Raw genomic sequence first — 24,076 nt, forward strand, 5'->3', positions numbered from 1 at the left:
TATTTTCCCAATTTCCCTTTCCTCGATTTGGACTTTAACATGTATGTCTTACGTATTATTTAATAATTCTATCTAAATCTCTATCCTGTTACCTTTAGGTCTACGCATAGATATTTTGCTTTTTTTGAAAAGATGCAAGTCTTAATAAACCAGAGCTAAAATCATCTAAAATGGCATCGATGTCATCTTGATTATTGACCATGATATGTTTTATTTCAGAATCGTGTGACATTACTACATAGTACATATGTTTACTGCATTCGGACTTCGTACAAATTAAAATTGAATGTTTTGTAGTTGCTGCATACCATGCGGCATGGTCATACATATGCGACGCAATACACAAAAATATAGCACAAAAAATCACAAGAGACTACAGTACTATATATCTCGTCCAACCTGGAAGAGCTTTAAAAATCACGAGTTTTGTTTTCCCCAAAACTCAGGAATTTCTAACTTCTTTAATTATTGCTTTTTTTAGCGAAATTAATTATTGCTTTTTTGTTTTTTGGCAAAGAATTATTGCTTTATGATGTGTAGATATTTGTTTTTGTGGATCTCATCTAATATGCTGAAAACCTTTTACAAGAAAAGAAATACTGCTGATTTGATTTGAGGGATATTATCTACCAACAAAAATGAAAATATCCACTCAGTATATACTTCCCAGAATTCATCTTTTAACGATTTGATCATTAATTTGTGCCTCAAAATAAAAACATACTAAGATAATTTTATTTGTGTCAACGGCACACAAATACCTTCAGAGTTTAATATAGTAATTTGTCTCTACTTTGAATTGTGGTAGTACATGAATTTTTTATTATTATTATGGCAATAGTACGAATTCAATTACTATATCATAAGCTTCGGTAATGAAGTTTTTGATACTTTACTCAAGTAATGTTTGCATGTATTCAAAATCCAAGTTTTGATATCCATTGGTTCATTAGAAGATAAAACTTTTTTTTTCTTCTTCCAAGTTAGACGAGACAAGTAGCATATAGCCCATCGATATATGAGTGCCAAACCCTATATAACGTGAAAGCCGTCGGATGATTAATGAATGGGGCCATTTATAATGAATCACTTTGACAATTTTGTATTCCTGAGACAAATCAATAATCTTCTCAAAAGTCAGCAGTTGAAGACTGCATAATTAATCGTTCAAACTTTGAAACTGAGTTTCAACAACTTTGTGTGGTTGTGACGAATGATATATGATACTTTTGTTTTAAGTACAGAGATTGATTTATCCTATTTCTCTACTGAATCAATGTTTCTTTCTACAAGACAATTTACACAAAAAGATGTATCTTCTTTACGGAAACAAAATCCATAGAGACAAAAATTAGGAAATCTGTTGAGAAGAGAGATAGACGATTTCTTCGTCTGTTCGAGAGATCGAGTGTGAATCTAAGTGGAACAGATCGTATATCGGAGGCGAATACTCCGGCGGCGGTGCTCTCCGTTGTGATCGCATGTCGTATGTTGATATATTGAACCGAACCGGTAAAGTCCGAACCCGGATCTATTTTATCGGTTTAGTAAAATTAATGTAGTCACAATTGGATAGTCGTCGTTGTCGTCAACAATTAATGTACCTATTTCTAATTTGTTCCTAGAGACTTTTCAATTCGATTGTAATCTTTATAATTTGGAGGTTATGTATCATATATATATAAATAATTTTTTAACCATTTTGAACTTTAACCTGCAATGATTCAGTTTAAATCATTGGTAAAAATTGCACTTTCTCCAATCATAATGTTCCGATTCAAGATATATAAAAAGAGTATATTCCAACGAGTTTTGGTTGATATATTTCCTTTAAAGGTCAGAAAACTGTAACCATTGATCTCCATCAATAAAAGACGTGTTAATTAATAGAGCAACTTGAGTCTCATTAAGTTTTTGAACATATGGTGCTCTCTTTGACATATCTGCTCCTGGACCCGAACAATTATACTCTCCATAAAATATAGTCCTGTAAACAAAAACAATGTCACTTAGTATTAATCAACCTTCCTTATAACAAAAAAACAAATTTATAGAAAAATTGTGTTTTGTACTTACGCGTCCCTAGAGGGATCGTTGAAGTTGTTCCAGCCTTCGGGTGCGATAACATCGGTCATAGTAGTGGAAACGAAAACCACACGTGAGTAAGGCCGCCATGCACGACCTAGCCACACGTGACCAGTTCCACCGATTGTGCAGTTGACGAAGGAGAAGCCACTGTTCTCGTCCTTGGAGCTACGCCCATTTGCAGTCACGGCTCCGTTAACTGCTTTTGAACCTGGGCTCAATTGATTAGCCATTGATATTATTCGACAGTCCTACACATCACAATACAACATGGAACTTAATTATATTGGAGCCATTAAACCAAAACACAAAAAGTAACCTAATAAAAAATATATAAATTACCTGATAGAGAGACTTAGCGTTGCCGAAGATGAAATCAATGGATCCTTGAATGTAACAATCCTTGAAGTAATGACGACCTCTATCGTCATGAAGAGTGTCTTGTGCTCCGAAGAAACCGCATCCCACAAACGCTGATTCATCTCCGGCGATTCTTATTGCCACCGCCTGAGCTCCTACGTCTCCTGGCTTTGGTATCGGTGCCACGTTCTATCACAATATATATCACGGTAAAGTTATCTTTAATTTGTTGATACTAGTTAACCTTATCCGGTTAAATTAAAGGAAAGCGTACCAAAAAAATTATGAGAAAACCGAGTAAAGAAGAGAACACTAATTCGACCATATGGTAACCAAACCGAGAAAAAGCCGAGAGAGGAAATATCAAACCGATTAAAGCAACATCTTTCAAAAATATACTTCAAACTAAAGCTATAGTTTTATAAGAAATTGAAATCAAAACTGTACTAAATCGAAACAATTGATTACCGGTTTCTGTTTATAGTAACCATTTCATATCATGTTTGATTTTATCCCTTGATTAGTTTCTATTTAAGTACATATGTTAATTGATAAATTAATGAAATTACCATGAAACTGATGTTCTTAGCGACGAACTGAGAACCAAAGACTTGGACCGTGGCACAATAAAATGTGCCATTAGCTGAGTAGGCAGTGTCGTTCCACGCAATGGCTGTAATGTCGAAGCCTTGTCCTTGCAACGTTATGTTTGGTTTAGTCTTCGGAATCACCACTTTTTCACTGCCATGCAATACTTATATATCATTTACTTATATAGATTTCTTAATTGTTATTGTAGTAACTAAATCGACAACATACTAGTACATGCCGGAGTTTATCCAAATCACGTTCCTTCTTTGACTGAAATTCCCCACTGCGTCCACGGCCGATTGCACCGTCGTGAAATTGCAGCAACCGTTCTTATCCACGCAGAGATAGGATGTTGTGTCGGTGTCCAATGGAGGTATATTTTTAGGGAAATCGTCGCATATTGATACCTTTCTTTTGGTATCCGAAGGTTTATGCCGGTGGTGGTGATGATGATGATGATGATGATGGTGATGGTGATCACATAAGGATTTCTTGAATGAATATGATATTGCTTTGATACCAAAAGCTTCAGGATGTGTTTTAAAGAGAGTTTTAGATGCCAGAACGGCAATTATTGCGATACCTATGGATATGGATAATGAGATTATTTTCATACCTGAATAATAGAAGATAATTCTGTGAAACTTTGATTGGTTGATTTAGGGGTTTGAGAGGGAAAGGATAAAAGGAACTTAATGAATAAGATGATGCATAAGAGAGTTATTTATACGAACAAATATGAAATATGAAATTGCATGAAGTGTAAGGATTTGTTGGAATGCCTTGCAAATTACCCTTTGCTAATGTTTGCTTTCTTACAAATATTAAACTATCTCGATCCACCTACCAAAAAGGCTCATAGCCTTTACTAGAATAAAAAAAAGTGAATATCAATTTCGTTTGTATAATATATTTGAGAACCCATTGTCAATATATATACTCTGAGTACTTTATCTCACATGTAAACAAAGAAGGTGATAAATGATATATCATTTTTCATGTTTCTAACTAATAAAGTGATTATGCTAGCTATATGTATAATGTGCAACAAAAAATTAAGAGAAAAAAAATAGTCATCTACTTAAAGCAATTTTATAGAATGCCATACTAATCATTTATCAAACAAAATCTGTTCAGCTCTGATGTTTTGTTGTTATAATGTTTCACTATGCAAAAAGAAATACAGCAAAAAAAACGTAAGTTAGAAATGATTCGTTATTACTGAGTCTATACAACTATAATTCAATAAACCTCATTATTTGGAAGTTGAGTACACATGCATTTAACTTTGTTGATTGATTATCTGACTATATATATATACCGTCCAGTGTCCACAGCCTTATGATAACTAAGATAAATAGAAATGAAGCATCTAACATCCCATGTGAAAATAAATCTTGTGTGAAATTTTATCTCGCATACACGTTCACCATATAAGATTGTAAGCTAATGAATATAAGAAGTGAAATTAAAGGTCCCAATATTTGCAAGTATATATTGTGTTTTTATCGTTTCACTAGTTATGTAGTTTCTTTTTGATACCCCGATCCAAATTTTGTAATTACGTAGAACCATTATGGTCTATTTATTAGTCTATTGATTGTCTTAGTCAATAACGCATATGTATCACCGAATATGGATCATTAATTACTGAATAAAACACCCAAAAAACTTGTTAGCAAATGAACCCTATGAATAAAAGAAGGGGCATAATGGAAATTTAGATAACTATCCTTCAATGATATACAAAGAGACCCACTCCCTCTCCACATTTTCTTTTTCAAATAAAAAGACTCTCTCTCTCCCATTTACATCTCTTCATCTTCTTCTCTTTCTGCATTTTGTGACTAAATTTGTTCCGATCTCCGAAAAATATGAAATCTTATTAGAAAAATACCGGAAAAGAAACAGATTAGTACATTCGATTCAGCACCTTCAAGTAAGCATATCCACACCTCTTCTGGTCTTTTATGATATTTTTTCTTATCTTTTTTTAAAAAAACTTATATAATTGATCTTTGATCCAAGTTGTCTCTGTTTTTCAATTTCGGGATTTGGAACTATATATTGTAGGATCGTGACAATTCCGAATTTCAGATTTCGATCGATCATCTTTTCAAGTATTAGTGGTAAAACTCAACGTCTCTTTGAGAAACTCAAATTCTTTGTTTATATTAATCGCCGTTAGTTTTCCATATTGGATTGTACTATTAAAAATTTAATGGTATGTGGTAAATCTTTGATTTGATTTCTTTCAAGATTTAGGTGCAACTTTCAAGAGATGTCTTTATTGATGTAACTGGTTTTGTGAGTCTTTTAGCTTAGTCGAATTTATTTTTATTTTTGAATTTTATTCGCCTGCAAGATCATTCAAGTGCTTTAATATAGTGTTCATTTTTTTTAATTTATGATAATGTTTTTTTTTTAATCAAATTTTTGGTTAGAATTCCACATGTTCTTATAAGAGAGCTACTAGTTTGGTGAGCATTTAATATGTGTTTTTTTTTTATTTGTTGGGTAGTTTTTATTTATTGACATCATAAAGTTTGATCACATTGTAATTTAGATGATCATAAACCTATTAGCCAGATTAAAAACTTGTGAAAATACAGACGTTGACCTTTATTTGGAGATCTTCCAAACCTTCTCAATTCTGTTTTCTCTTATTATATTTGAAAGAATGTTGTTGGCAATAATAAATCCACCATTGAATATCGTATTATTGAATATAAACAATGTATATATATGCTCTCTGTCGTCACAAGGAGATTATCTTATCTTGTTAGTTATTTTATATAATCTCTGGGGAAATGGTTTTCTTGCAAGTTAGGGCTTTATTTTTCGCTTTAAACAATGAAATTGTTGCGGTTGGATTGTTCAACTGAACTTGATCATATTTCTTGTTGATTATTGAGACTTTAACGTGTGACATTTCATTCATATATACAAAAAGTATACTCTTTAACACCAATTTAAAGCCTTAAATTCTCAGCGGTTGCAGAACACAAAATAAGAGGAATTGCTTGATTATAGCTATGGAAGAAGCAACAAAAGTGAGTTCAGACGTCCCTCAAGCTAAGGTAATGAATGATCTTTGTTTCTTGTAACTCAGATGAAAATTTTGCTTAAAGTTCTTGGAGAAGATTAAGTATTGTGACGATTTGTTACAGGAAGTGACAAAGGAAGATACTGTCATGGAGAAAGAAGAGGAGGATACAATATTTGATGGTGGATTTGTAAAAGTTGAGAAAGAAGGGATCAACAAAAAGTATGATGATGATGATGATGAGAAAGCAGAGAAGCAGTTGAAGTCTTTAGAAGATGCTTTGCAGTTACATGATGTTAAACATAAGGAACTAACTGAAGTTAAGGAAGCTTTTGATGGGTTAGGTCTCGAGCTTGAGAACTCGAGAAAGAAGATGATAGAGTTGGAGGACAGGATAAGAATTTCTGCTTTAGAGGCAGAGAAACTTGAAGAGCTTCAAAAGCAAAGTGCATCAGAACTTGAAGAGAAACTAAAGATTTCAGATGAAAGATACTCCAAAACAGATGCTCTTTTATCTCAAGCTTTGTCCCAAAACTCTGTTCTTGAGCAGAAACTGAAATCTTTGGAGGAATTATCCGAGAAAGTATCTGAATTAAAATCTGCTTTGATAGTGGCTGAAGAGGAAGGAAAGAAGTCGAGCATTCAGATGCAGGAATACCAAGAAAAGGTAAGTAAATTGGAGTCATCTTTGAACCAATCATCGGCGAGAAACTCAGAGCTTGAAGAAGATTTGAGAATTGCTTTGCAGAAAGGTGCAGAGCATGAAGATATTGGAAATGTGAGTACTAAGCGCAGCGTTGAACTACAAGGTCTATTCCAAACATCTCAGTTAAAACTAGAGAAAGCAGAGGAAAAATTGAAAGACTTGGAAGCAATACAAGTGAAAAACTCGAGCCTTGAAGCTACTTTAAGCGTTGCAATGGAGAAAGAGAGGGACTTGTCAGAAAATCTTAATGCTGTGATGGAGAAGCTGAAATCCTCTGAAGAGAGACTTGAGAAGCAAGCAAGAGAAATAGACGAAGCTACCACAAGAAGCATAGAGCTTGAAGCTTTGCATAAACACTCAGAGCTTAAAGTTCAAAAGACAATGGAGGATTTTAGTAGCAGAGATACAGAGGCCAAGTCTTTGACTGAGAAATCAAAAGATCTCGAGGAGAAAATAAGAGTATATGAAGGGAAATTGGCTGAAGCATGTGGTCAATCACTGTCTTTGCAAGAAGAACTTGATCAGTCGTCTGCGGAGAATGAGTTACTAGCAGATACAAACAACCAGCTCAAGATCAAGATTCAAGAACTTGAAGGATATCTGGATTCTGAGAAGGAAACCGCAATCGAAAAGTTAAACCAGAAAGACACAGAAGCTAAAGACTTGATTACAAAGTTGAAATCCCATGAAAACGTAATCGAGGAGCACAAAAGGCAGGTTCTTGAAGCATCTGGAGTTGCTGATACTAGAAAAGTGGAGGTAGAAGAGGCTTTGTTGAAACTTAACACTCTTGAGTCTACAATCGAAGAGCTTGAGAAAGAGAATGGAGATTTGGCTGAAGTGAATATAAAGCTGAACCAGAAACTAGCAAATCAAGGGTCAGAGACCGACGATTTTCAGGCTAAGCTCTCTGTTTTAGAGGCTGAGAAATATCAACAAGCTAAAGAACTTCAGATAACCATAGAAGATCTAACAAAACAGCTTACTTCTGAAAGAGAAAGACTACGATCACAGGTAAACAATACATTTTAGGTACTAATAAACCATCTGATATCATGAAAGAATGACACTTTGTTCTGTTGTAGATCTCTTCCCTTGAAGAAGAGAAAAACCAAGTCAATGAGATATATCAGAGCACAAAGAATGAGCTCGTAAAGCTTCAAGCACAACTCCAAGTAGACAAGTCTAAATCCGATGATATGGTATCCCAAATCGAGAAGCTCAGTGCCTTGGTTGCTGAAAAGTCGGTGTTGGAGTCAAAATTTGAACAAGTAGAAATACATTTGAAAGAAGAGGTAATACTTTTTGGACAACATTTTGAATACTTACTTGGTCACTAATTGATGATGTTTTCTGTCTTTTTTTATCTCAGGTGGAAAAAGTAGCAGAATTGACCTCAAAATTGCAGGAACATAAACATAAGGCGAGTGACCGAGATGTGCTTGAAGAGAAAGCAATTCAGCTTCATAAAGAGCTTCAAGCTTCTCACACAGCCATTTCTGAACAGGTTAATAAATATTTCTTTAGCTTCTTCTAACTTTATATCTAATTGTGCTTAGTATATATTCTTGAGTTATGATACTTTCTTCTGTGGGGGAAACAGAAAGAAGCCTTGTCTCATAAGCATTCAGAGTTGGAAGCTACTTTAAAGAAATCACAAGAAGAGCTTGATGCTAAAAAATCTGTGATCGTTCATCTCGAATCGAAGTTGAATGAGCTTGAACAGAAAGTGAAGCTTGCAGATGCTAAATCTAAGGTTAGCCATATAAAACATAACCACATCTTCGTTAAATTTCTTTTCTATACAAAATGTCGAAAGAATGCTCTGTTGATGTAGAAACCAAATTTGCAGGAAACTGAGTCTACGGGAAAAGAGGAAGAAGTAGAAGTGAAATCTCGAGACAGTGACTTATCTTTTTCAAATCCAAAGCAAACTAAGATCAAGAAGAACTTGGATGCTGCTTCGTCTTCAGGGCACGTTATGATTCAGAAAGCTGAAACATGGCATCTCATGACATTGAAGATCGCACTTGGAGTGGCTCTTGTCTCTGTCATTCTAGGTATCATTGTTGGGAAAAATTATTGATTTCTTTTTGTTATATTTATGAAAGATTTGTTTGTTTGATTGTTTCGTGGTTCTAAGAATTTTTGCTTCTACCATACTTTTATTTCTTATTGACCAAGCAAGACCACACTAGAATCTGATTCATTCTAACAATATCGTTGGAATTTGGAAACCGTTCATCGAAATTGAATTGAAAAATGATAAAGCCATTAGATTTATGCGAATATTATCACGTGTCTTACGGAAATCTATACTTTATTTCCGATTTTCAGTTATTTTTAGATTTTAGCGAGATATTGTTTGATATGATTTGCAGGTCCTTAAGGGTTTTAAGGAAAAAGGAAACTTAAAAGATAAATAAGGAAGTAAAAAAAAAAGGAAAAAGAGAGTCCAATTTCAATCCAAAAAAAAGGATTAAATGTTTTGGTTATATATAATAGACACAGTAGACACCTCAATTTCACAATTCACACCACACACGCAAACAAATCACAGCTCTCTGTTTTATTTCTTTCTGAAAGTAAAACTAACCATGGCTGATCACAACAACACTCCTCCCTTTGACCTAACGAAACTCGACCATTACATCAAATACCAACCACGAGAAGAAGCTGAAGATTTTTTTGTTCATGTCGAGGTCAAGGTTCTCGGAAAAGGATCTTCTCCGTTAGAGATCTCCTTCTCAACTTCGGTCTATGAATTCGTCTGGGAAGACGAAGATTGTTATGAGTTAGTTGAACTCTACGAATTCTTTACCGAGGATGCTGGAATAGATGCATTCGAGGCTCAGTTCTTGGTCAATGACTTGATTTTGTACGTTAATAAGACGACACGACCGCTTGATGAGGACTTCACTGGAGTTTTCAAGTTGATGGCCGAAGTTACGTTAAAACCGGTCCAGCTTAACCATGCCGGTTCACAGAAAACCGAATCCCAACAACCGTAGGGCTTGTTACTTGGAAGAAAATCATAGACTTTTAGTTTTATGTTTTTCCTTTTTTTTCAACCAAAAAAATTTGGATTTGTCTTTTCAATTCGATTAAAGATATCTCTGAGCTTCAAATTGTGTTAACCCTAATAATAAAAAGTATTTCGTAAAGCAGAGGCAACAATTGGTATTTGATGATTTAGAGATTTCTATATGAGTTGTAATAATTAGATTCATCTATTGTTATAATTGCAGAAAATCATTAGAAAAACGCGCAATTCTGTGAGATTAAAGCTATTAACTATACCAATCCAAGAGCAAGACAAATTAATTTAAGTACTAGAGAGTAGAGATCCAAATACAAACCATAATATGTTCGTCTCACAAAGTATTACAAGAAAATAATAAACAAAAAATAGAGAATTTATACAATAAGGCTGGAGAGAATAATAATAATTCACATCACATTCACATAAACTCGTCATAAATAGACCATCCCAATTCCCAAATGGCTTAGAAGCAAATGTCCAGGGCACAACAGCAACACATGGCCGCAAGACTACAAGCAAAGATTCCATTAAAAAAAACAAATCAGATATATCAAAATTAGAAAAAGAAATAACCTATTTGGGCTGAATATATCGGCCCATTAAGCATAAATTATGTTGAATTATGAAGTTGCATAATTTCATGATAAGATCGCAAATTTTTTAAAAATAAAAAATAAGCTTTTTGGGCTTTAATATATTGGCCCATTAAGGATAATTATGATGAAGCATAAAGTTGCATAATTTCATGATAAGTACTTACCAGCCTTTGAAGAATCCGTCACCCTTAGACTTGGTTTCCACTTTACCCTGAGCTACCGAACCATGACTCGGTTGGTTAGTCGGGTAACCAATCGGCGGTGGTGGTGATGTACAGGTAGACATCGGTGGCGGTGGGTTAGCTCCTACGTTACATAATATACATAAAGAGTTTACAAATATTCTTAAGATAACGTTAATGGTTAAAGGCAACAAAAAATAAAAACAGAGAAAATTTTCTTACCTGCAGACTGGTTGTGATCGTACTGGCTCATCTTCTAACGATTAATGTAAAGAACTTTGATCTACTAAAGGCAAAGATTTTATGATTTTGTGTCTGAAAAATGTTTTTTGTATCTATCAAGAATGTTTCTAATCTTTGAATATCTCTGCACAAATGCGTGTGTGTGTAAATATATAGAGAAAGATAAAGGAAAAATAAAGAAGCCAAGTCGGTTTATGAGAACCGCGTGGAGGATAGAACATTAATGTCACCAGAATAAATTCCAAAAAAATAATATAGTAATCAAAGTGGTTCAAAGTTTTTATTAACAAACAATACAAATGATTTCTGTAAAGTAATTTGGATATATCCAGACGAAAAGCGTGCGTGGTGCGGGCTTTATGTCGACACGTGTGGTGTTCTGACTTCTCAAACATCTCACACGGTCGAGTCGTCGAGACCAAGTTTTGTTGAATTGTTGAGAGAACGACATCAAGATTCTTTTCTTTATTTGCTTTGTTGAAGAATCATGTACTAATAGTCTTCGGAAGTTAACTAAATTAACAGTAATATGAATTCGACAAACGATAACTGGGAAAAATTGGAGCTGATTTAGCTAAAACGAAATATTCAAAATCAGGACTACAAAGATTTAAATTAAAACCTCAAATAGTGATTAGTAATCTCTTATTAGCGGTATTCCTAAAGATCATGTTAATGAAATAATTTGGTTTCCCACTCATAAACGCAATTGCCATTCTCAATATACACGTCATCTTTAGTTGATAGGTTGAAATATCTTTGAATATCTCTGTAATAATTTGGTTACAACTCTGTTTTTCCTGATATAAATGAATGTACAAAAAAGTATTTTAGGGATATAAAAAGGAAAAAAAAGACAGTTCTCCATCCAAAAACGTAATTGTAATTCGCGATTCACACGTCATCTAGTTGATTTCCCCGCGCAATTAATATCTTACCTCCAAAAAAGCTGGTTTACACATTACAAACCAAACTTGGATCATCATCATTGGACAAAATCTTTTTCTAATTTGAATTTCTAAGTTCTAGTTCGGATGATTATGACAATAAATCCATGAAACATCTTCAAAATTGTATCTTTTTGTCTTTGGTAACAACTAAAAAAACGGGAGAAGTCATCATCAAAAACGTTTATATGTCCATGAGATCCAATTTACCAATCCTAACACACTCTTTTTGCATACACAATTGCACTTGTAGCCTCTTTCATGTATAAATATGCTAAAACAACTATTTTTTCTCCCTCATAAAGACTCAAGCAGCGTTGAGAGCTTCGAGCTGTTTCTTCAGATCTTCAAGGTCATCTTCCTCCTCTGTTTCTCCTGACCCTGAGGCTATGGCTATTGCTTTCTCATACTCATCTGCAACTGGAAGCTCCCGAGTAAGCCCTTCGGGTAATGTATCTACACATAACACAGGATCAATTTAGATAACAGTCAGAAGAACAGGACTTATATTTGATACATTTTCACATGGATAGCACATAGAGTCCCAAGTTTAAGTAACCTGAACTTGAGGCAGCTTTTGTAGTATCCTTCTCATTTTCATCATCGACAACACTGATAAAAAGACATGAGATACACATCAGATTTCTTGTTGCAAATATGGCTGGAAAGGAGAAAATATGATAACAAAAATACAAATTTTGATTTTTAACTAATTCACTGAGTTATTACCTTATGTTCCACTCATTATCATCATGGAGTGGACCTTCATCGATAGTTGTGGATGCATCAGCTTCCATCTTAGCTTTAGCAGCAGCATCCCTTTCTGGTTTTGCAAGCATATATTCTTTCTGCATTTTGGGATTTCAACTTTTTCACCAGAACATGGATGGAAACAAAAGGCGCAAAACAAAGACAAGCTGAGATAGTTTTGTGGTTGCATTTAATCAGGTTACCTGCCGCTCTAGACAAGCTACATTCGAGCATTGTGGATTTGGTCTCATTTTCATGGTTGGGAAAAAATCCTTCAGTGAATTATAACCCTGTGGGATCAAGTAACGGGCATAAAACTAGTAAGCTTTAACTGATTCAAATTATAATCATTCTGTGATAAACTATAAAGTGTTAACTGTGAGGAGAGCTGGAGGAAGCAAAGCCTATACCAAGTATGGAGAAACTTCACCAAAATTTAGTAAGAACTTGAGAGAGTTTTGAACCAAAAGCCCCGCAACAACACCCTGAATTGACAATCAAACAAGAGTCTTAAAATATATAGATAGCGCTTAAATAAACAAAAGCAATAGCAGAAAACTTGATAAATAGTCAACATAGCCAAATTTTGAACTGTATTGTAAGGTGGTATGAAATTTACCATAGTAGTTGGCAGAGATGCAGCACAGACCCCTTCCCGTTTAAGTGTCCGTTCATCAATTCCAGATGCCACGACCTACCACAGAGTAAAGAGATTGCTTAGAGAAAATCCAAAAAGTAGTATTAACAATACCCTGGATCACAGAATCCTTAAAACCACCCATATTCCACTGATACATTCCTCAAGCACTAATTAATGCAGGGCATTATAGGTTAGAGTTGTAAGAGTGATATAAGAAGGAAAAAAACATACCAGGGGAGGTGCACAAGCAAAACAAGCAGTTTCTCCGGGAACCAAGAGCTGTATGTGACCTGAAACAGCATCTTCGGATACACCTGCACAAAATATCACCTTTTTTGTTAGCCAAAAGAGAAATGAAAAAAAGAAGTACATATAATTATTAGCATACTATTTACCTGACTCCATCCATGTTTGACGTAACTCATTGCATGCCTATATTTCATAAGAATAAACTCAAATCAGAGCCAATCTAGAATATTTTATATATTTTCCATTCCCAACTAATTGAATTATGTAGAATGTAAGATCAAAAATGCTCGATGGTGAAGTAAGAACTGTGGAATTTGTAACAAAAAAGCCTTTTCGAGAAAGAAGTAACAGCTACCTGGTTGACAGCCATCCTTGCTTCATAGTTATCGACACAACTCAAAACAAGATCCACACCACTGCCGCCCTCTTTGCTAGGACAAAATGACTTGTTTGTCAAGCTGGACGTGAAGGTTTCAAAGCCTTGCACTGTTGTTATGTTCATTGTGAAACTCTAGCAGAAGAAAAATAGAAATAGCATAAATTGGTGACTCAGGAATTCTGTAGGTGGGAAGCTAATAATGTTCCGCAGTAAACAACATAAATAAATTAACCAAAAAGAGCCTAAGGATACATACATACATCATACACCATAGACCTCCCATTTAATACGTAATGAGTCTAAATCGAACACATCCGTTTGGGCAAATCCATAGACTTTTTAGTTTCCAGTAAATATGATGTAAAAATGGCCATTGAACTAGTTTTAACCTCATCATGTAGAAAACTTACTTCAAGAACTACGTCAGGGTTTATTTCTGCAAGGGTTTGGACAGCAGCATCAGTCTTTGTCATACCAACCTATAGTCACAATTATCCGGAGATCAGAAACAATACGAAAGGGACGAAAATATGTATTGCAGAACTCAAATGAGAATTGAGTACCTGGTCCGGTCTAAAAAACAGTCTGTTCATGTTAGCTAGTTCGACAGTGTCATAGTCATACAACAAAAGACGACCAATACCACATCTGGTAAGCATCTCAGCCGCAACACTTCCAACACCACCAATTCCCTGTCATTTAGATCATCCTTTCCTTACTTAATGAACAAACTTATAGCTAAACAAGGAAAATATCATAAAAGAAAAAACAAGGAGAGAAATACGTACAACAATGGCGACGGAAAACTCTCTAATTCTCTCATAGTTGTCCACAATGCCCATCCGCTGAAGTGCCATAAGCCTACTGTAAGGATTACTATCTACCACTTCCGAGCTTAGTTCCTGCAATAGATTGAAATCAGAAACGTTTTACAGAAGATAACTTTAAATGAGGAGAATTTGTCAATACAAGGCAAAGACCTTGACTTTGGAACGCCGGTGAGGATTACATTTAGACAGAGTGGCTAGATTCTCAACATGTGATCGCAGCTGCAAAGCCCAAACACATTTTCAGGAGAATTCATAAGCAATGCAAACAACAAAAGGCTAAGTGAAATTAATTCGGAGATTCCAGATTCAAATCAATACAAAGATATACTCGTAAACACCAATGCATGTGAAAATTCCCAACGGAAAAATCATAATCCATGAAACGCAATTTGAGTATTAATTCCTCGAGGAATCAACAGTATTGGAAGAAATCATTCACTAAGCAAATTCACAGCGTTAAGAAAAACGAGATCGGAAGTAAAAACCCAAACACCTTGTTGATCAGAGCCGGATCTGAGAGAGATTTCTCGAGAACGTCAAGATCATCGAGCAATGCCTTGAATCCAACCTCCATTTTTCAGCTCTCTTAGGATGAGAAATCGAATCTGCGATGCTGATTTGGGAGAGAGACACTCCGGAATTTGTACACAAAGTCACAAAGGTTTAAAGCCAAAGACGTTATTGATTTCACCAAACAAAAAAAAACAAAAAAAGTTGACCGCAATAACAAGGAAGGAACATAAATTTATCCGGTCTGTTTTAAAGATTGTGGATCACACTGGGCCTTCAAAATAGCCCATTAGTTCACGTATACGGTTGCACTCTCCTAGAATTTTTGTCACGTATCTTCAGGGAACGCTTAAGATGACGGATGACGAACGAGCCACCGCCACGGTAGCTTTAGAAAGCCCGTTTAAAAAAATTTGTAGATCAAAATGAATATTTGTAGATCACAATGGGCCAAGCTTGGGTCGTTACGAAGTTGATAAAGACTAACAAAACAAAAAACAAAAAAACTAACATCTCCTATAGCCTTTGATTCCTTGTCACGTTATGAAATGACACGTGGTTCTTTTGGAACCGGTTTATAAATAACCGGTAAACCGAAGAGAAGAACCAATAGAATGCGCCATATCACATCCAACAAAACGGGAACCTGATTTTGGTCGCATACCTTAAACATAGGAGATCGAGATTGATGGATCCTTTCTCAATCCATCCAAAATCTTCAGACCCAATGCTCTTCTTCATCTAATTTCCTGTCTGACGGACACATCTTGTAGAATCAGAGACCAGTTTCTTCAGTAGAGACTCGACGAGAAGTTGCACCTGAAAATTCATATTCAGATTAGGGGTTTATTGATTCGTAGCATGCGAAAGAGATATGGGTTATGGAAATCGAGCTTCTTCTAAAACTCCTGCGATCTCAGGTGCCCTTCTTTTTCTGTTTTTGTTCCTAAAATTTGAAACTTTAGGGTTTATAGTTGCGGCATTGAAAATTCTGTAATCGATGCATACATTGTTTAGAAATATACATCTGTGTGCGATTCCCTTGGATGATTATCCAGTTGTTATGATTAGACCAGAAATTTTCGGTCTTTGGTTGAATCATGAGCCGACCCTTAATTTCTTAGAATCTGAAATTAAAGTGACTTGAGTGTTAATGTTAACGATATAGCACTTCTTACATTGGCGACTAATAGGTCTAAGGGTTTTGCAGGTTTGCGTGAAAAGCATCAACAGGATCTTGAAAAACTGACATTGACCTCACAACCATTCAAAACCTTGAGATTATTTGTTGTTGCTGTTTTTCTCTATGTTAGAAGATGGTCCTCTTACCTTCTTGCAAATGTTGGCTGGCTTATACTTTTTTGTAGCATTTTTGTTGCATTTGCAGCTCTTCTTGTGACCCTAGATGGGCCTCACGTCAAGGTAAACAGATTCAGACTGTTGCTGTCTGTAGGTTTAGCTAGTGATGTTTCTTTGCTTGGTATAAGAAATCTCCGAAAGCTTCTGGATGAGAAATCCTACAGCTACGGCTTTTCTACTGCTATTGAAATTGGGGATAAGAGCATATATCGAAAGACATGAGTGATGATCAATATATTTGTTTCATTCTTAGTTTATCAGCTTCTTTTGTTTTCTTAGATGAAGAAAACGGTAAAATTTTCTAATTTTCTCCTCGTGCAGCATGTTGAAGAACTGTCTGAGTACACCAGGTTTGGACTATGGTGGATATTCTTAGGTGTTGCATCATCAATTGGTCTTGGTAAGAATATGTTTTACTCCCTCCAGGACATTCTGTGTCAGTTTCTTATTTCCGGTTTATCTTATTGCTGAGATGTTACTAACATAGTTCTCTTTTCTCTTTTATTTATGATTCCAGGATCTGGTTTGCATACATTTGTTCTTTATTTGGGTCCCCATATTGCTTTATTTACCATAAAAGTAATGCAGTGCGGGCGAGTCGATTTAAAGAGTGCTATATATGATACAATTCAGTTGAAGAGAAGCCCTTCATGGCTTGATAAACCATGCCACGAGTTTGGCTCCCCAGTTTTTTCTTCTGGAGTTCCTCTTAGCAGTATACTACCACAGGTTCAGATAGAAGCCATCCTATGGGGTCTAGGAACAGCGTTGGGAGAACTTCCTCCTTACTTTATCTCCAGAGCAGGTGAAAATTCACTCTGCCGACCTTTTTTATTGACAACTCAATGTGTATGGTTAGTGTTAAGATATCTACTTTGAGGCCCAGTTTTAGAAGCTTCTTGATGTTTGAGCTATATCTAAGTGACTAAGTGGGAATGAATTAAATGGTTTTAGAGGTGTCGAGTTTAAATCTAGTACATGAACAGGAGATGAAACAGTTTTTGCATCAAGATTGATTATTAATGCTCTGACTTTATACAGCAAGTCTTTCCGGTGGCAAAATGAAAGAATTGGAGACATGTTCTGGTGACGATAACGGATTCATTGCTAAACGCGTAAATCAGATCAAAAGCTGGTTATTGTCGCATTCACAATATCTCAACTTCTTCACAATCCTGATTCTTGCTTCGGTATGTTTTAGATGAGTCGTCTGAACAATCCAATGCTTCTTGCATAGACTTTTTGTGTGTGTTTAAGGTTCCGGGAAACTTATGATGTGCTTATTACAATTACGTTCTGCCTTACATTCAGGTTCCTAACCCATTATTCGACCTTGCTGGAATCATGTGTGGACAATTCGAGAAACCGTTTTGGGAGTTTTTCCTTGCAACCTTGATTGGAAAGGCAATCATCAAGACACATATACAGGTTTTGTGAGCGTTTCTGTAATACCCTATTTGTTTTGAGTCACTTTCGTTCTCATTCTTTGGGTTTCATCTCATTGTCAACATTTTATCTTTTGCAGACGGTTTTCATCATATGCGTCTGTAATAATCAGCTTCTTGACTGGGTAGAGAATGAGCTGATATATATTCTGAGCTTTGTGCCCGGTTTTGCTTCTGCATTGCCTGAGCTCACAGCGAAACTCCGCTTAATGAAAGAGAAGTACTTGATTGCTTCGCCTCCAGTATCTTCTGATATCAATGTAACGTATCTTTTGTTTCTCTTTACTTAGTCCATTACCGTTTTGCATTGTTCTGCATTTTGAGGTATTTGGATGATTTTTTTCTTGGTTCAGGTCAAGAAATGGGATCTTTCTTTTGCATCCGTGTGGAACGGAGTCGTGTGGCTGATGCTTTTGAATTTCTTCGGCCAGATTGTGACTTCAACTGCACAGAGATACCTAAAGAAGCAACAAGAAGAAGAACTAGATGCCTTGACCAACAAGTCGTCGCTGACCTCAAAGAAATCTAAGTAGTCCAGAAATTTATTTATCTTTTCTAACTTTGGTTTTTTTTTCTTTCTTTCATAGAAACATTATCACTGTATTTCGTCTTATCTGAGAACATAACAAATTTGTCCAGAAAGAACAAAAAAACATAGAAAAACAATTGAAAGTTGAAAGGAAGTTCTAACTAAAGTTATAAATGTGATTTGTTTCACCTCTTGATGTATGTTATATGGTTGAAATAAATTGATTAATTTTCCATAATCAATTTTGAAATTTGTTCTGATACTAAAGAATATCTTCAATGTCCGAGGTTTGTTACTTTTGTATATGTTTAATTACTCGATTTTGTAGTACAGGAAATAAAAACGAAGTAAATCCATACTCTATAAGCATGTTAAATCGAAGTGGAATTTAGGGTCTCGATATAATTATCATTTAATGTTCTTAAATTTACTTGAAATCCAAGTTTCTAGTTGATTCAAGATCCAAAACCTACCATTTTTATCTCGTAGACATGGCTATTGAAAAGAACTCAATGTTTGGCCTACGATATATGATGTATGAGTTAAAAAAAAAACAAAAAAAGGGGTTTGTCCCAAAGCTAAATCCTGTATAATGGCTACAATATTTACTTGAAAAATATAGAGTATGGTCTTAAAAGACGAAATCAATTTCGAAGCTTACCGCAAAAAGTAACAAACGAAAGGGACAAATGAGAACTCATTACCGCAGAAACTGACAAAGAATAAAAGTCGAGAGACTTAATTAAACTGTTTGTCTGTCTTTAAAGTATTTTTTTTCCATGCAAGAAGACACAAATCTCAACAGTTAAACGAAATAAATAAAAGATAAAAAAGACCCCGAAAATTATGCAAGAAATTTCATATAACTTTTTATAAATTTAAGTATACTTGGAAAAAAATTATGGACAAACTTCCAAATAGAAAATGCCTAACCCAAGTTACGTCATCTCACTTCAGAAATGTGATTTTTGTATTAACCTTGAGGCAATGGCGACAATTGCTCCAAGACATATTACTCATTTCCATGCAATACATAAAATATTTCCTACTAAGATTAATACTAGTATAAAATTTGCTTACAACAATAAATGTTATATTATAATGTAACAATCTGCATATACACACAACGACTACAAAACAGAAAAAAAATCCACCCTGCCTTTTCAATCAATTTTATAGAAATTGACACATATTCCTAACATAAACTGAAACTATCTCAATAAAGTAATGTCAATCTCTAACCCTTACGTATGTCGTCTTTTTCCCCTAGTGTAAACTCAAATTGAATATCCAAAACTAATGCATAACTAAAACTGTTTTGACAATGGTTATGTTTACATATCTCTATTTAGATTACATAATTCAAAGATTTCTTATGAGGGTCATTGGACTACGTAGTACGTACGTCTAACTATTTAACGAAGTAGGCGAGCGAATGCATTTAAAAAACTTGAAATGTCTATTTGTCTTTTAGCTCAAATAAATGAGAAAAGTTTAACTGTTTACACTGTCTTTTTCATATTTTTTACTACTATAAGAAATTTAAAATTTCTCTTCTTTCTATTGCGCCATCAACTGTTTTGTCAACGGTTTGCTTTTTTATTTTTATGATTAGGAAATAATGGGGTCACATGTAGGTACTTGTAATCCTTCTAACAAATAAAGAAACAACAGCAACATCGCATGTTCTCATTTGAATTTTCCCAATGAGTCTTTCTCCGTCACGACCACGTTGTCTTCTTTTATTCTTACTTTTCAAATTAAGATTTACCCAAAGCGAAGACTTTATTTTTACTATTTTTTTGGCATGCTTATTCCGAAATGTGCCCATAGTAATAATTAAGGTTATTACAAATCATCATCTATTAAAAAGCGGATACTAAATCTGAAATCTTAGTTCACATAGTAATAACCTTGATACAAAGCATTCAAACTTCAAACGGTACGACTTTCACTTTGAACAATTTAGATAAATAATTGAAATCAAAACCATATAAAAATGCTTGATAAATAAACAATTAATCAAAATTATTAGAAAAATACACTTGACGAACTAAAAATGATAGAAACATTGCAATAAGTTAAAAAAAAAAAAAACACGGCAAAAGTTATATACTACTTTAATAGGTGGATAGTTTTTGAGTTAGAACCGTTGGGATAAAGACACGTGACGGCGTCTAATCTGAGTTGAAACAATGGATACAAGACCACCGAGCGGTGGCCTCATCTTTGACCTATAAGTCATCTCATCGTACGGTCTACGATAAAACTTGAGAAACTGAACGAACGAATCTCGTGGTTTCTCACTTTTGCTGACGTGTGACTCTCGCCGGAAGAAAATCGCCGGAGATTGGAAGAAAGACGGGCGAGGTATCCGCGGGTCCCGTAGGGTTCCGATAGAGTGACGGTCGGTGGTCCTAGCTGGCATCGGAGTGGAAGCGAAGAAGCTCCTCCTTGGACCACCGAATGGCTCGCTTCTAGCCGCCGGTGACGCGAAAGAGAAAGAACGCGCGTTAAGCGGTGAGATGTACGCGCCTGTGTTGTGTCCTAGTTTGGTTGATGACGTGTCAGTCAACGTGAGACACCATGGTTTGACTGTGTCGAGTCCGTCGCGAGATACGGTGAAAGCGAACCTAGAGGATGCGCATGAGCCGATCTTGTCCGTTGATTTTAGTGATGACGTGTCGAATCGTAGGGAGGAGACTCGTGATGGGTATGATGACGAGAAATCGTCGTAGTCAAACGAGTCTTGAAAATCTTGCATTGATACAATCATCGTAGCCGTTGATAGATCCACGAATGTGCGAATACCCTACACGTGAGCGTAGAGGATCAGTATCTTTGACTTCAACTTAAAAAGTATATCATCTCGCTTTCAAAGTCACATTTAGATAGGTGAAATAAGACTTTTGACTTGCGCATAATTAAAAGTTGTACATAGTTGAAAATGTTAAACAAATTAAGAGTGTACCTTCCAAAGGTAAGAGAAAAGAGAAGGAGGATCGATGACGAAGGTTTTGAAAAGACGACAAGGATAATACTCTGCGACTATTTTGAGTGTAGTCACAAGTATGTTCATGAAAGCTGATGCTGATTTGAAGAAGCCTGCGATTTCAAAACATGCAAGAAACTTTAGGTTTAATCAACGAGTCTACAAAAAATTGTTATATCATTTTGACACAGTTGACAATATTATACATGTGAAAACAAATGTTGAAACTTTGGGTTTGTTTTATAAATAAAAAAAAAGAAAAAAAAAGGAAGGTGTGCAGTGGAATTGCAGAGGATCAAAAGAGGAACATTTAATGAAAAGCTAAAGAGTACTATCAGAGTTACGAGAAGTACTGCTGCTGCAACTGGTGTAGAAGATCAACATAATTAAATGCCAAAAATACCCTCAATAATTGAGGCTGTGTGATTCGTTTGTGACCGTGACTCTACAGGGACACTACGGACATTATGGGATCGTTATCTCTCCCACTTTCCTGCCGGAGTTCCGACATGTTCCGGTCCCCAATTTTTACCAACTTCTCTTTTTGTAAAAATCACATTTATGTTTATTCGTAAACGGTGACAATATTTCCATTGAAAGATAAGAAGACAAAATAAAAATAGTTGCCATATTTTGAAATTTTTAACCTTTTCCCCCTTTATTTTGAAAACCTTTTTCCTAGTGATATAAAATGATAAATTGAACATAAGAGAGAACTTACTAGCATCGAAAAGGATGACAAATTGTTCGACGTTTCTGGACATGGTTGAGATAGCAACCTCTAATGTAAATACCACCAAACGTGTCAACCTACGAAAATAAACGAATATATAAATAAACTTTGTGAATAATGTTTTTGATGTATTAATATGTATGAGTAATTTAACTTACTGTTTCTGCGTATGTAGCTTCTGATAATCTTGTTTAATGCGGAAAACCTAAGAGGAATATAGAAAAGGGTATTAAACGATAGGTTTTGATTATGAAATAAATCAAAAAACAAAATTATCAAAAGTGAGATTAAGTTACCAAAACGGGTCTACACTCGTCGTCAAGACCAGCGACGTAGGCAAGACCTTCAGCAAGCTCCGCCGTGAACTCATCGGCGATCAAACTCTCTGTAATTATTATAAATATTAATAAAAGATAATATAAGAATTTTAAAAATAAAAAGGGAAAACAGAATCTTGAAAAATTAAATAGAAGAGGTTAAAAATAAGTGGGTGTCATAATGAGTGGATATTCACTTTAACGCTCGATGTTCAAACATGGGACATATCAAAACCCGAGAAAAAAGCAACGAAACGTCTGTTTTTCTAAAGAAGTACAAATACGAAAACCACTAGCTAACCAAATCTATCATCTATACACACACTACATGCTTTACTTTAAGCTTTATGTTTTTAACCTCTCGTTTTCATTATCTTAAAAATTTAGACCGTTTTTTAAGTAAAGCAATTCGGACCTCTAAAGATGTAACGTACGCGTGTTCAAATATATATACGTGTATTTTAGTATAGTATATCAACATACCAAAATATTTGTATACATATCTTGGAAAATAAAGACTGTAAATATATAAACGTTTATCCATATATACATACATATACATTTCAAACTTGTATAAAGATATACAGTATATAGTGATTGAGAATGTGTAATGATCAAGAGAGAGAAAGTACCAATGCCAAGAGAAGATCTCCATGAAAGGCAAGACCTTAACTGTTTAGCTGCTTTCTTCACATTGTCTCCTTTTATTCTCAAGAATCTACCGACACAAGCTCTGTTACAGAACTTCTCCTGCAACATTCATTAACCCAATAACAATATAATGAATCAAAATTTTCTATTAAAAAATAAAACATGTTCAAGTAACGGATATATAATAATGAATATGCCACCCAACCTGTTTAAGAGTTAGAGGAGAATGTTTACGAAGGAGATGAAGAACAGCTTCGACTTTGTCGTCGCTCTCTACTACTGAATGATGATCCTTCTGCTCTTTCTTTCCCATTTCGAAGATATCAACCCCAAAAAATGACTCCTCTCTTTCTTCTTTTTATTTGTGAAAAAAGAGATTGGTTAATTAGCCCGTTGTAACAAATATACCAAGCTTGTTCTTCAAGCGAGAGAAGGAGAGAGAGAGAGTGAGAGTGAGTGAGGGAAAAGAGAGATTTTGAAAAAATGGAAGTGATTGAATGGTGTGAGAGAGAGAAAGAGATTCCCTTGTATATATTTTGGGATGGAGATAACGGCAGCTGACGCCGTTAACACCACGCAAAGCACATATGTCCAGGTCAAGGTCATTTGTTTAATACTAGTATTTTATTGTTACATTAAATCAAAGTAGCAATTTAATTATTAGTTTTTGTCAATAATAAACATTTAAAGTGGATAATTTAGAAAAATATCATTGGTGAATTTTTTTTTTAACAGAATAAAATAAAATCTTACATTACAGCTTGAAAATGTATCATTTTCGAAAATCTTATTTAAAATAAATAAACATGGAAGGAGAAAAAAAGATTGAAAAAGAGGTCAAAAGGCGTCAAGCGTTATTAGCATAGCTGCAGGTTTGCCCGTTGGAACAGGTA

The 24,076-nt window shown here is 34.9% G+C and overlaps 7 protein-coding genes across 17 annotated transcripts; 3 read left to right on the plus strand and 4 right to left on the minus strand.

Moving 5' to 3' along the window:
• Window positions 1-1,718: 1,718 nt before the first annotated feature.
• Window positions 1,719-3,803, minus strand: AT1G05310 (Pectin lyase-like superfamily protein). Its single transcript, NM_100410.3, has 5 exons — window positions 3,265-3,803; window positions 3,015-3,186; window positions 2,428-2,634; window positions 2,077-2,336; window positions 1,719-1,987 (listed from the first exon to the last, which is right to left on the minus strand). The coding sequence occupies exons 1-5, from the start codon at window positions 3,648-3,650 to the stop codon at window positions 1,831-1,833; spliced, it is 1,182 nt and encodes a 393-aa protein (NP_172023.1). The 5' UTR covers window positions 3,651-3,803; the 3' UTR covers window positions 1,719-1,830.
• A 980-nt stretch (window positions 3,804-4,783) lies between these two features.
• On the plus strand, window positions 4,784-9,064 carry AT1G05320 (myosin heavy chain, embryonic smooth protein). Of its 9 annotated transcripts, NM_001035896.3 has the most exons (8): window positions 4,796-4,975; window positions 5,110-5,165; window positions 6,029-6,116; window positions 6,207-7,802; window positions 7,874-8,083; window positions 8,161-8,295; window positions 8,392-8,544; window positions 8,641-9,064. In NM_001035896.3, exons 3-8 carry the CDS (start codon window positions 6,072-6,074, stop codon window positions 8,872-8,874), a joined length of 2,373 nt encoding a protein of 790 aa, NP_001030973.2. In that variant the 5' UTR covers window positions 4,796-4,975; window positions 5,110-5,165; window positions 6,029-6,071; the 3' UTR covers window positions 8,875-9,064. The 9 variants fall into 9 exon arrangements, with proteins under 9 accessions (NP_172024.3, NP_001030973.2, NP_001321443.1 ...); NM_100411.4 differs by lacking the exon at window positions 5,110-5,165 and having other exon boundaries at window positions 4,784-4,975; window positions 8,641-9,060; NM_001331538.1 differs by lacking the exon at window positions 5,110-5,165 and having other exon boundaries at window positions 6,015-6,116.
• Window positions 9,065-9,273: 209 nt separating this feature from the next.
• AT1G05330 (uncharacterized protein) lies at window positions 9,274-9,961 on the plus strand. The gene has a single exon (NM_100412.2). It carries the CDS (start codon window positions 9,386-9,388, stop codon window positions 9,797-9,799), a length of 414 nt encoding a protein of 137 aa, NP_172025.1. The 5' UTR covers window positions 9,274-9,385; the 3' UTR covers window positions 9,800-9,961.
• Window positions 9,962-9,993: 32 nt separating this feature from the next.
• On the minus strand, window positions 9,994-11,133 carry AT1G05340 (cysteine-rich TM module stress tolerance protein). Its single transcript, NM_100413.4, has 3 exons — window positions 10,832-11,133; window positions 10,592-10,733; window positions 9,994-10,340 (listed from the first exon to the last, which is right to left on the minus strand). The coding sequence occupies exons 1-3, from the start codon at window positions 10,860-10,862 to the stop codon at window positions 10,295-10,297; spliced, it is 219 nt and encodes a 72-aa protein (NP_563734.1). The 5' UTR covers window positions 10,863-11,133; the 3' UTR covers window positions 9,994-10,294.
• A 760-nt stretch (window positions 11,134-11,893) lies between these two features.
• On the minus strand, window positions 11,894-15,625 carry AT1G05350 (NAD(P)-binding Rossmann-fold superfamily protein). The gene is made up of 14 exons (NM_100414.4): window positions 15,141-15,625; window positions 14,798-14,866; window positions 14,606-14,719; window positions 14,381-14,509; window positions 14,228-14,296; window positions 13,794-13,949; window positions 13,585-13,621; window positions 13,421-13,503; window positions 13,169-13,243; window positions 12,960-13,034; window positions 12,753-12,839; window positions 12,529-12,647; window positions 12,359-12,411; window positions 11,894-12,255 (listed from the first exon to the last, which is right to left on the minus strand). The coding sequence occupies exons 1-14, from the start codon at window positions 15,219-15,221 to the stop codon at window positions 12,107-12,109; spliced, it is 1,296 nt and encodes a 431-aa protein (NP_172027.2). The 5' UTR covers window positions 15,222-15,625; the 3' UTR covers window positions 11,894-12,106.
• Window positions 15,626-15,706: 81 nt separating this feature from the next.
• On the plus strand, window positions 15,707-18,724 carry KMS2 (vacuole membrane-like protein). Of its 3 annotated transcripts, NM_100415.5 has the most exons (8): window positions 15,707-16,077; window positions 16,368-16,579; window positions 16,838-16,916; window positions 17,034-17,321; window positions 17,558-17,706; window positions 17,828-17,944; window positions 18,042-18,221; window positions 18,315-18,681. In NM_100415.5, the coding sequence occupies exons 1-8, from the start codon at window positions 16,032-16,034 to the stop codon at window positions 18,492-18,494; spliced, it is 1,251 nt and encodes a 416-aa protein (NP_563735.1). In that variant the 5' UTR covers window positions 15,707-16,031; the 3' UTR covers window positions 18,495-18,681. The 3 variants fall into 3 exon arrangements, with proteins under 3 accessions (NP_563735.1, NP_001321677.1, NP_001321678.1); NM_001331545.1 differs by having other exon boundaries at window positions 15,781-16,077; window positions 16,368-16,916; window positions 18,315-18,724; NM_001331544.1 differs by having other exon boundaries at window positions 15,777-16,916; window positions 18,315-18,711.
• A 1,638-nt stretch (window positions 18,725-20,362) lies between these two features.
• On the minus strand, window positions 20,363-23,685 carry AT1G05370 (Sec14p-like phosphatidylinositol transfer family protein). Its single transcript, NM_100416.4, has 7 exons — window positions 23,389-23,685; window positions 23,165-23,282; window positions 22,512-22,600; window positions 22,374-22,420; window positions 22,204-22,292; window positions 21,462-21,595; window positions 20,363-21,302 (listed from the first exon to the last, which is right to left on the minus strand). Exons 1-7 carry the CDS (start codon window positions 23,494-23,496, stop codon window positions 20,634-20,636), a joined length of 1,254 nt encoding a protein of 417 aa, NP_172029.2. The 5' UTR covers window positions 23,497-23,685; the 3' UTR covers window positions 20,363-20,633.
• Window positions 23,686-24,076: the final 391 nt, after the last annotated feature.

This window comes from Arabidopsis thaliana (assembly GCF_000001735.4).
Source record: "Arabidopsis thaliana chromosome 1 sequence".
Classification (NCBI taxonomy): domain Eukaryota; kingdom Viridiplantae; phylum Streptophyta; class Magnoliopsida; order Brassicales; family Brassicaceae; genus Arabidopsis; species Arabidopsis thaliana.

What these genes read in the sequence shown, in the direction of transcription:
- AT1G05330 (NM_100412.2), top strand. Translation starts at nt 9,386, where the DNA reads ATGGCTGATCACAACAACACTCCTCCCTTTGACCTAACGAAACTCGAC.
- AT1G05350 (NM_100414.4), bottom strand. Translation starts at nt 15,221, where the DNA reads ATGGAGGTTGGATTCAAGGCATTGCTCGATGATCTTGACGTTCTCGAG. An exon ending in TGTTTTTTAGACCGGACCAG is followed by an intron (nt 14,297 to 14,380) that starts GTACTCAATTCT and finishes TTGTGACTATAG; the next exon opens with GTTGGTATGACAAAGACTGA. An exon ending in GATAATGAGTGGAACATAAG is followed by an intron (nt 12,412 to 12,528) that starts GTAATAACTCAG and finishes TCTTTTTATCAG; the next exon opens with TGTTGTCGATGATGAAAATG.
- KMS2 (NM_100415.5), top strand. Translation starts at nt 16,032, where the DNA reads ATGGGTTATGGAAATCGAGCTTCTTCTAAAACTCCTGCGATCTCAG. An exon ending in CAATCCTGATTCTTGCTTCG is followed by an intron (nt 17,707 to 17,827) that starts GTATGTTTTAGA and finishes CCTTACATTCAG; the next exon opens with GTTCCTAACCCATTATTCGA. An exon ending in TCATCAAGACACATATACAG is followed by an intron (nt 17,945 to 18,041) that starts GTTTTGTGAGCG and finishes TATCTTTTGCAG; the next exon opens with ACGGTTTTCATCATATGCGT.
- AT1G05320 (NM_100411.4), top strand. Translation starts at nt 6,072, where the DNA reads ATGGAAGAAGCAACAAAAGTGAGTTCAGACGTCCCTCAAGCTAAG. An exon ending in GAGAAAGACTACGATCACAG is followed by an intron (nt 7,803 to 7,873) that starts GTAAACAATACA and finishes GTTCTGTTGTAG; the next exon opens with ATCTCTTCCCTTGAAGAAGA. An exon ending in AAATACATTTGAAAGAAGAG is followed by an intron (nt 8,084 to 8,160) that starts GTAATACTTTTT and finishes TTTTTATCTCAG; the next exon opens with GTGGAAAAAGTAGCAGAATT.
- AT1G05340 (NM_100413.4), bottom strand. Translation starts at nt 10,862, where the DNA reads ATGAGCCAGTACGATCACAACCAGTCTGCAG. An exon ending in CGATCACAACCAGTCTGCAG is followed by an intron (nt 10,734 to 10,831) that starts GTAAGAAAATTT and finishes TATGTAACGTAG; the next exon opens with GAGCTAACCCACCGCCACCG. An exon ending in GACGGATTCTTCAAAGGCTG is followed by an intron (nt 10,341 to 10,591) that starts GTAAGTACTTAT and finishes CTTTGCTTGTAG; the next exon opens with TCTTGCGGCCATGTGTTGCT.
- AT1G05310 (NM_100410.3), bottom strand. Translation starts at nt 3,650, where the DNA reads ATGAAAATAATCTCATTATCCATATCCATAGGTATCGCAATAATTGCC. An exon ending in CTAAGAACATCAGTTTCATG is followed by an intron (nt 2,635 to 3,014) that starts GTAATTTCATTA and finishes ATATTGTGATAG; the next exon opens with AACGTGGCACCGATACCAAA. An exon ending in ACGCTAAGTCTCTCTATCAG is followed by an intron (nt 2,337 to 2,427) that starts GTAATTTATATA and finishes TGTGATGTGTAG; the next exon opens with GACTGTCGAATAATATCAAT.
- AT1G05370 (NM_100416.4), bottom strand. Translation starts at nt 23,496, where the DNA reads ATGGGAAAGAAAGAGCAGAAGGATCATCATTCAGTAGTAGAGAGCGAC. An exon ending in CTCCTCTAACTCTTAAACAG is followed by an intron (nt 23,283 to 23,388) that starts GTTGGGTGGCAT and finishes TGAATGTTGCAG; the next exon opens with GAGAAGTTCTGTAACAGAGC. An exon ending in TGTCATCCTTTTCGATGCTA is followed by an intron (nt 21,596 to 22,203) that starts GTAAGTTCTCTC and finishes TTGAAATCGCAG; the next exon opens with GCTTCTTCAAATCAGCATCA.